General features: G+C 46.5%; 1 protein-coding gene across 6 annotated transcripts in view; it reads right to left on the reverse strand.

The window, feature by feature from the left end:
* Nucleotides 1-3,769: 3,769 nt before the first annotated feature.
* The window catches only part of LOC147448483 (lysine-specific demethylase JMJ27-like), a 102,443-nt gene continuing 96,291 nt past the window's right edge, over nucleotides 3,770-9,921 (reverse strand). For 2 of the 6 annotated variants that reach the window (XR_015189354.1, XR_015189353.1), the window contains exons 14-15: nucleotides 4,256-4,326; nucleotides 4,094-4,160 (exon numbers count right to left, since the gene is read on the reverse strand). Coding sequence is in view for 1 of the 6 variants with exons in the window: in XM_086521074.1 (XP_086377200.1) it covers nucleotides 4,067-4,160; nucleotides 4,256-4,326 (165 nt within the window). In the remaining 5 variants the exon portion in view is untranslated. Of the gene's footprint in view, nucleotides 4,161-4,255; nucleotides 4,327-4,750; nucleotides 5,065-9,921 lie in introns of those variants that run through there. The other 4 variants (XR_015189356.1, XR_015189355.1, XM_086521074.1 and 1 more) reach the window with 4 other exon arrangements.

Consider the following 9,921-nt stretch of genomic DNA (forward strand, 5'->3'; position numbering starts at 1 on the left):
TGTATCTACTTATGAGCATGGACTGTGTGACATCATGGCGTACACTTAGAGAGCCTCGCCGACCCTCAGACATGGCATGACTATGTAGAGTGACTCTACGAGATCCCCAAGCAGCCACCCAAACGGCCCACGACATCCACACTTTTCAGCACAGACATGGTAGGACGGACCATCCAGAGACTACATCACCGGAGATCTAGAGACCTAGCATATAGCGAGGTATGATAGTGAACCTTGGCAAAACCAAGGTCATGATCTTCCACACATTCAGAGGCAGACACGGTAGAGTTTTCACAACAGCTGGAGGGAGAGTGGAGGTGGTAGATTCATATCTATATCTAGGAGTCACCTTCGCTAGTCCCCAAGTGCTTCACCATGGCTCGGGCTACCACAGATAGGCTCACCAAAGGATATGCAGCATTGGCTATGCTAGAGCAGAGATACGACTCAGCACTCTCTTAGGAGCCTCGCACCAAAGGGTGGCTCTTCGGCACTTAGGTGACACCATCTATTATGTACGTTGTTGTTGTATGGGCTCTATGCCTATCAGTAGACACCTGGACCCAGATAGAGAGACCCCAGATCTGTGTGCTATCTCAGATGATCCACAGCAAGCGTACAATACCACCACATGCTATTGTTCAAGCAGAGATGGAGACCTCACTTATGCTAGTAGAGGCTTTGTTCCAGCAGACAATATGCTTCATTCACAAGAAGCGAGAATTATCTGCAGACATGCTCACACGTAGGGCTTTTGAGGCCTCCAAACAGCTCTCAGAGATTGGGAAGACAAGCACCTGGTACTCACAAGTGACAGTGGTTTGAGCTACGTGGAATAAACATGGAGAGACTACCCCCCTTTCAGTAACACAGTGGGTGGAACTACAGAGTACTCAAACAGGACTTGTGGCAGCTCTACATCAGAGAGACTTGGGTCACACATAGGCACAGCCTCTTCCCACAAAGACGTACTATAGAGAGCAATTCCTGACCATACTAGCAGACCATTTCATCCAACTGCCGCGATACATAGATATCTACATGCCACATAGCTCACGAGTGGCGATGAGTCAGCTCAAAGTCTCATCACACAGGCTTGAGCTAGAGAGGCAGGGCTACACACATCCCACGAGAGGAGAAGACATGCAGACTATGCTCAGAGGACATAGAGAGTGAGGAGCACCATGTATACAGATGCACAACATTTGAGGGGATCAGGACCATATACAAGCCTTTGTTCTCAAGAAAGTCAACACAAAGAGAGTTCTTGGAGTCCAGAGAGCTGGATAGTTCTTAATAGAGGCAGAAAGACATAGAGAGCGCTTCTACAGACACATACCGCCACAGCCGTGATCGGGGGAAACAGTCACAGCTCACAAATTTCTTCCAACGGAACACCACCGCACTACCCGCCCCACTAGGAGGGGTGACCCTTTAGCAAGCAGAGGAGGTGAGAGCAAGACGAAGACCCAGAGCTCCAGGATACAGGGCCCAGCAACATTGCCACCAAGAGATCCAGACTCGGCACTATCAGGCCATTAAGGTGGCAAGGGAGAGAGCGACATCAGATCCTGCAACCATACTCATAGGGCTTCTCATCCCCAACCCTCCCATGCACCACATACTACAGCCATATTATGACACTGAATGGAGCTAGATAGGTTGATGCATCTCATGATTGTACTTCCAACAAATAGATCTCACACCTTTTCACCCTGAGAGATCCACCCCCCTACCCCCCCCCGCCCCAACAAAAAAAATAGATCTCACACCTGTCCTTGTTTTCTGGAATAGCCGATGGACACATGCATGTACCCTCGCCACGATATTGCACAGGGGCTCCTTAAGGCAAGATCCATGGTTGAGATGCGCTCTCATACATGTGATTTCTCAATAAACTAGGTAGCACCTGCGATTTGCAGCTTTGGGAGGCGGCATCCCTAGAGAGACTTGAGGAGGGGGAACAACTCAAAGTACCGTCTCCTGAGGTGACAAAACATTGTTGAAGCCATACCTTTAAGAAACAATGCTGATGGCAAACCAAAAATCGGTAAAAGATTCTCTTAGGAGAACAGTCTGACACATTTCAGAGTGTGGATAAAGAGAATGTCTTTCTTAATCCTCGATCCCCCCCTAGGCTTAACCTAGAAGAGGCAGGTAGAAGAATACATTCAAAAACTAGGCTCAGCAACTCACATAAAACTAGAAATTACCTTTCTAAAGATGTTCTGTGTCAGGGTATGGTTATATTTCAGTCAATAATTGAATATCCACATTTGGGTTAGTGCCCCAAGAGATTTCGACATTGCTGATGTAGAAGAAAGGTATGACAGGGTAGGGAAAGGACACTTGGGGAAAACTGGCAACCCCATGGCGAGCGCCGGGGAGGCTGCGAGCCATGGTGGGAGCCAGTTTCCGAGGGAAAAGACACTGAGTGTCCTTTTCCGGCCGTCATGGTCATTGCAAGAGGGGCCAAGTAGAGCTGGAGTCTGACAGCGAGCGTGAGGACTGTACCCTGTGGCTGCGCAGCTGATACCTGCACACGTTTCCTGGTACTGAGTTGGCCTTCAATGATTGCATGCAGGCAGACAGCATTCTGGATGCTGATGTGTCACTCCCTCATTAAATTTTTGAGCAATGACGTGCCGCTCACTGGTTCATCCAAGGAAGCATGGGATTTCGTTTGCTGAGGTGGCGTGCATCCCATGGCTGCAAGAGGTGCATTCTGCAGAGGAAACGGCAGTAGATGGACGGTCGAGATCGTCAGCCCCACGACTGGCAACCATGAGGGTGTAGGGAATGGTCACTGAAGGTCCTTCAGTGACCATTCCCCGAAATAACTGTGACCGCATGGTGAGCAGTGGGGAGGCCGTGAGCCATGGCAGGAGCAGTTATTTCATGGGAATGGTCACTGAAGGATCATTCCCGGCTGTCAATAGTCCAGGGGAGGGGGGCCGTCAACAGTGTTGGTGGCAATGATGACAGTGCAACAGCTCAAGGCGTAGGTTGCAGGTGACAATTCGAGCTGCTGACTTGCCATGCGATGATTGCCTCATCCTGCAGAAAATTCTGGCTGCAGCACTGCAGTGCGTTCCGTGGGCTGATGTGTCAGCACTGCAGAGTGTCCTGGCTTCTAAGTGTTCCGGCTGCTGAGTTGGCAGGCATCGGCAGCATGCAGCCTGAAATTACGCATTATAATTGGCAGCAGATGTACGCTGTGGTGCGCAGTCCCCCTGACCCTGGACTTAAAAGGAAAGCAGAGGAAAAATCTTCAGTGGTAGTGAGCACAAAAGAGTGGCTAGAATTCGTAAGTGGGCTCAGCTTATAGAACTGCTCACGGTGAGCATGGCAAACAGCTAGACCCTGCCTCACAAGTCTACTCTCAGAATGGGCTTCTTTCAAACTCAAGCACGAGCAGCCAAAGCTATCGACTCAGGGCATATCATCAGCAGGCACTAGCTCCCCTCCATTGGCGACTCTGATTTTAAGAGGGAGTTTGTCTTCCAAGTACAAAGTAACCGTTGTTAAGTGGAAGCTTAAACACATTTTGTGCACTCGCGCAAGCCTTTGGGCAGCCCTGATGCACATGCACACATACAAGACACTTTCATCTGTGTGAGTACACTAGGATTCTCAGACGGAAAATATTTGCACAGAATAATTTCCCTTACACCAGCTTGTAAAATTGCTTTGTCAATGCATCCCTTCCAATCCACATCACATGACACGTTGTTATGAGACAGACAAACATATTGGCCAACATGGAGCAAGAGTAAGACTGACATTGTCATTATGGAAATGTGGATATCTAATTCAAAGCATATTGTCTATTGTACATCAATTGGACCAGATTTACTTGTATTATTTATGACTCCCTGTATATGCAACAATTCGTAATGAGCTTGTAAGACACCAAAGCTCAAATGACTCTGTGAAAGGTGTATAAAGCTATAAATGGGAGGCCTGAAAAGGTGCAAAGGGAACCTCTTCTGCTAATGTTACAAGATAGACACGGACAGAAAGAATGTCAAGGTCTGCATCTAAAATAGTTTACGCCTGCCGAAATTCATCCAAGTACATACTCGCGCCTCTGCTCACTTATTCTCGTGATATGTTTCTCTACAACTTTAATGCTTCCATTTACAGCTAGCTGCTGCTCACTGTTCAAGATCAAATAACCAGTAGACATCAGCGGGTTATCAAAACCAAAATAGTAACCACATCAAATTTTTAAATTCGTTTAGTGAACGCTTACTTTTGAGCGGCTGTCAGATGCTTCAGATCTTTCACTGCTCTACTTGCAGCATATAAAATCATTTTCTTGACCTGATGAGTAAAAATATGCACAGAAGAATTCAAATTGAAGATATTTATATTCCATCCACATAAAAAAACATTACCACTAATTCAAAGCACTACATCCAGAAAAGAGAGATGCAACGACAAAGTCAGGATTGCATCCAGAATATAGGTGAAGGTTTCAGTTGTTCCCATAAGCTAATCTCCATTATCTTAAGTTCATTTTCATGCACTGCAACCAATAGCAGATGCTAGTACATGAACATTGGCTTGACACCCAGGTACCGTGCAAAATTGGCAGCAGAATTTAGCAATTTTCCTTAAATCCCTGTGAATGAATTTGGAAAGGCATAACAGATAGGAGTTGTATGCATTGTGTATCAGTCCATCTTGCATGATGTGCCATCTTCTTATCTGGGAGAGAACTAAGGAGAGGTACTTCTTGAACAACCTTGGTGCCGCAATACTCGTCTTCTGTCCAGAGTTAGAGCAGCGAGTGGCCATGGATGGATCAAAGCCATGTAATAGAGCCATCTTGTGCTATCAAATAAGTGTCCCTGTTATTTTCTGCAAAAAGCCAATGAGGTCACACCTGCACCAGTTGGGGCTTGACCACCATTTCATTTCAATGACAACAGTCTCCCAACCTTGTAATAACATTGGCAATTGCTTCTTTGTTGACCTGCTTTGAAAACTGATTTCTAAGCACCACCACCCCATCTTCTTCAATGAGGAAGAGACTTCCTTCTTCTCACACGTGTAGTCCTATACATAACCTCACTCTCAAACTCCAAACCAATCTCTCCATCTCCACTTCTCACCTCTATCTAAGATTCACTCTTCATATTTGGAGCCTCTACGCCAAGATGAATCCAGAAAATGCTCTCATTCACCCATAAAGTGGTCATCCACTAAAAAACAATTAACAATTTATTCATAGCACTGACTAAATTCCACGTCGCCCCCCCTATTGTCCCTAGTGCCCGATAGTATGTGTAGAACTAGGTATCAACATATGCTCCCAACATCAGACCCACTTACGCATGGGCACACAATAGATTAAGCTAGGCAAAGAACAACAGACTTGGTACACCAAGAGTATAGTGGGAAGAGTGCCCCTCCTTTATACCAGCCCTCATAAGGGGGCCTTACAAAGGCTGCAATAGAATGCACATAACAACAGTCGGCAAATCTGTAAAGCTGAGAGATGGGTATTAAATGTACAAACACTCCCCCATAATGATCATGTGGTTGGAGAGGCAACTCCGAGTCCATGAAGATGTCAAAATAGAGAGCCTTCCAAAGAGCTTTAGTTAAGATAGCAGCACAATAATCTTCAGTAGAGTAATACTTGAGCTCTAAAATTGCATACTCAATAATCTCTGACGCATAGAGGTACTAAACCTCAAATATGCATTGTCTGTGCAAAAGATATGACGGTCATGCGACTTTGGCTATCACATCAAGTATTATTGGCCATCTTTACACGAATTTCCCTATTACACCAAAATCCTCCTAAGCCAAACTGCTTTAATATACCTTAGTTAGAAAAAGAGCCACTTGAGGTTGCTCCGAAGTTCTTACAACTCAAAGAAAGTACAAGGGAAACAATAACCGAAAACCCAGCCCAGTCTAAGTCGTCATGCCGATTAAGACTATAGGTAACCAGCCCATATAACATGTTGTAGTATAAAGTACTTTCGATAAACCGACCGACGATACTGGTGCTTGGCCCATCAAAATGCTATGGACTAAAGTACCTTCAATGTACCTTAGCACACGCATACCTGCCTTCCAATGAGACTCAACCTGCTCAATACACTAATATCAAACTAATATCTAGGCCTATTCCACAAGAAAAGAAAACTTCCAACAAGCTTCTGTACTTCTTCTCTCTCTCTCTCTCTCTCTCTCTCTCTCTCTCTCTCTCTCTCTCTCTCTCTCTCTCTCTCTCTCTCTCTCTCATATTTTGTTATCCTATTTTAATTTATTTTGTTAATCTGACTTTGTATCAGATACACCACATTGTAACTTTTTGGTCTCATAGGTCACTTTGGCCTTTTGAAGACGTTAATATAACATTTCATTTCATTTCATTTCTCTCTCTCTCTCTCTCTCTCTCTCTCTCTCTCTCTCTCTCTCTCTCTCTCTCTCTCTCTCGCGTAACCTGCTGCCACCCACCTCGCGTAACCTGCTGCCACCCGCCTTGCGTAGCCTGCACTCCACTCGCGCTGCGCATCCTCCCCCCCCCCCCTGCTGCTGTGAGAGCGCAGCCAACTCCCCCGCCTCCCCTGCCTGCTGCTGTGACAGCGCGCCCGCAGGGACATACATCAAAACCAAACCCCCCCCCCCCCCCCCCCCCCCCCCCCCCCCCCCCATTCAGCCCGCAGGTACATACACCCGGCAAAATCAAAAATCAAATTGCAGGTGGAATTTCCACAAGTATTTCCACAGTCTCGGCTTTCCAGATTTTCCAAACCTTCGAAATTTCAAAATCCTGCATTTTTCAGACCTGCAGGGATTTTTTACAAGGAATTTGGAAACAGCAGAACTCGCAGAAATTGCACATTGACAAGTACAGAAAGCAAATATATGCCATGTAGGCTGAATGTGGAAACACATGTATGCATAATGCGGTGCGTATAGGTCGCTCTCTCCTCTCTATTGGAAAGTGTATCAGATAAGTGAAACAAATAAGGCAAGAAGGATGGCGGCGCACTACATGGTCACAAGCAAGAGGATGACAGCAATTGAAAAGGAGTTGAAAGAATGCAAAGCACACATGGATGAGTGGAAGAAAGAGAAGAATATAATTCTTGAATGGAAAAAGAGGGAGGAACAGGCGAGGGAACTAGAACGCAAGGAGTTCCGGGATGAAATTCAAGCTTTAAAAGGTAGCATCTCAGCTCTTAGGAAGGAACTCGACGAAACCAAAGAGGGAGGACGCCTTGAAGATGGAGAAATTCAGCCATCAATGATCGATGAACTGAATAGTATTCGAGCACAAGTCAAAGAAATAAAGGAGGAAGAAGAAAAGAAGACCTCATGGGTGGAGGTTCTCTCCAAAACGCAAAAGAAGATGGACGAGGCTGAAAAATGGATTGAAGTTGTCAAGAAGGAAAAGGGCAAGGAAATCCCGACTACACCCGACATCATCAACAAGACACTTGAAGAGGAACAACGAAGAAGGATATGCGCTCTACACGTGAGAGTGACCGGCCTAAAAGATTCAGATAAGGTGGACCAAGAGGTGAAGAGCCTCATGTCCATGATGGGGGTGGAGAAGCCCTCGCACACACAAGCTTGGAGAGTGGGCAAGAAGAGTGAAGGTAATGGGGAGAGTTCAAAAGAACGGGCTCTCATTTTGCGCTTTCCCTCCATGGAAGAAAAGAAAGACTTTTTAAAGAAGAGGCCAACCCTCAAGAAAACGGGTATCTTTTTAGGAGATGATCTTACGCTCTCACACCTTGCACATATGAGAGAGGTCATGCCAGAGATTAGAGCAGCAAGGGAGAAGGGAAAGTTAGCTTTCTACAGAAATGGACGAGTAGTGATTACAGAACACCGCTCTACATGACGGTGCGAGACCTATGGGACCACTCTCAGGATGGCGGTTTGGAACTGTAATGGTTCGTATAGACTCGATGTGGGGGCCTTTGAGGACAGCTTCAAAGACAGAGACATTGTTTTCTACTCAGAGACTCATCAGGCTCCAGGACAGTTGATGCAGCACATATCAGGATACAGATGGGAGACAGCTTGTCGGACATGCACCAGATCTGGGCATGGGACTAGAGGATCAGGAGGTGTAGCAGTTCTTTTCAAAGAGGAGCTCCAACCACTATTGCACATAGTTCAGAGAGATGATTAGGCCAGATACTTGTGGGTGAGGTTGAGGGCAGAGACTGGACGTTTCTTGTACATCGCCATATGCTATTTTCCTCCAAGCACTTCAGTATATGCTTCACCCAGAGGACAGTCTCCTTACTCTGTACTTGATGATGATATCTCGGAGTTCTCCAGAGATGGAGACATCATACTCCTGGGGGATTTCAATGCCCGTACAGGCAGCTCACAGAGGGTCTTCTATGACACCTCAGAGGAGATGCTTAGAGAGTTAGAGCCAGAGGAGATGGGACTCGAGAGATGCTCACACGACAGAGAACATACAGAGTATGGGAGATACCTGAGGGAGATGACGACTACTCACAGATTAGCCATACTGAATGGCTTATCGACCTTCCCATTGTCTACAGGTTTTACTTGTTTTCCACATAGACATGGGTCCAGCACTGTAGACTATGTTCTGACACATCCAAGCTTTATCTCTCACATTCAGGATTTCACAGTGGGGCCCAGGCCTGTAGGGATAGCAGTAGATCATGCACTTTTGACATTATCAATCTCCTTTGAGTACAGTACATCTCAGGCCTCACGGGGTGGTAGACATCCACGCTATACTTTTACACCAGAGACTGACTCAGTCTATGCAGAGGAGATACGTAGGCTTTTATGCACATTAGAGCCAGTATACACAGTGGAGGAGATCACATCTATGCTGACAGTGACTTTACATGGGGCAACGACAGAGGCATACCCACACACTCAGCCTGGTCAGAGATGTCGTTCTGGGCACATACCTCAGAACAGCTGGTATGATGAGGAGTGTCGACAGAGTAGAGCTCAGATACAGCGGGAGCTTACTTTGGGAGTGATCACCTATAGACAGTCTCGTATTGCTACACGATGACTAGTGCGACGGAAGAAGCGAGCTTTCTTGGTCCAGATGGAGCAAGATTTATATCAGCTCTTCCTTAGTAGAGATTCAGAAGAGGCTTGGCGTCTATTCCATGAGCAGTCTACTCCACCAGTGATTACTTCTACAGAGATATGGGGGCAGTATGCAGCATCTTTATATACTGTACCTGGACAACCACCACAACCATGTCCGGCTACGAGCACCTTCTTTACCACTGAGATGGTAAAGGAGGCCATTGACAGGATGAAGACCAGACGGGCACAGGATCATGAGGGTTTGGTAGCAGAGCACATTATACATGTTGGGGATTTGTTGGCAGAGATGCTTGCACGGTTATTCAACCGTGTCATGTGTGAGGGCTTCCCTGAGTCTTGGAGATTATCTACTATTGTACCTATCTTCAAGACAGGAGACCCCACAGTACCGGGGAATTACCGTACTATCATGGTAGGACACACATTGGCACGGTTATATGCATCCATCCTTGAGCATAGGCTGAGCAGTTGGGCCGAGATTATGGGCATACGGGCACCTGGGCAGGCTGGTTTCAGGAGGGGTTTCTCCACACTAGATCACGTCCTTACACTCAGAGCTATCATCGAGGAGGGTCGAGCACATGGTAGACGGATATACTGCAGCTTTGTGGATTTCCGCAAAGCTTTTGACACAGTACCGAGGGCCAGATTGATGCGCCGGCTTATAGAATTGGGGGTACCCACAGAGCTGATATGGGGGATTATGGCATTGTACAGTTCAGTGATGGGTCATGTACGCACGTCAAAGGGGATATCTGACATAGTTCACTCCACTATCGGAGTGAAACAGGGATGCCCACTGTCCTCTACTTTATTTGGTATGTATGT

Source organism: Adiantum capillus-veneris, chromosome 10 (assembly GCF_014529385.1).
Source record: "Adiantum capillus-veneris isolate H3 chromosome 10, ASM1452938v2, whole genome shotgun sequence".
Lineage (NCBI taxonomy): Eukaryota > Viridiplantae > Streptophyta > Polypodiopsida > Polypodiales > Pteridaceae > Adiantum > Adiantum capillus-veneris.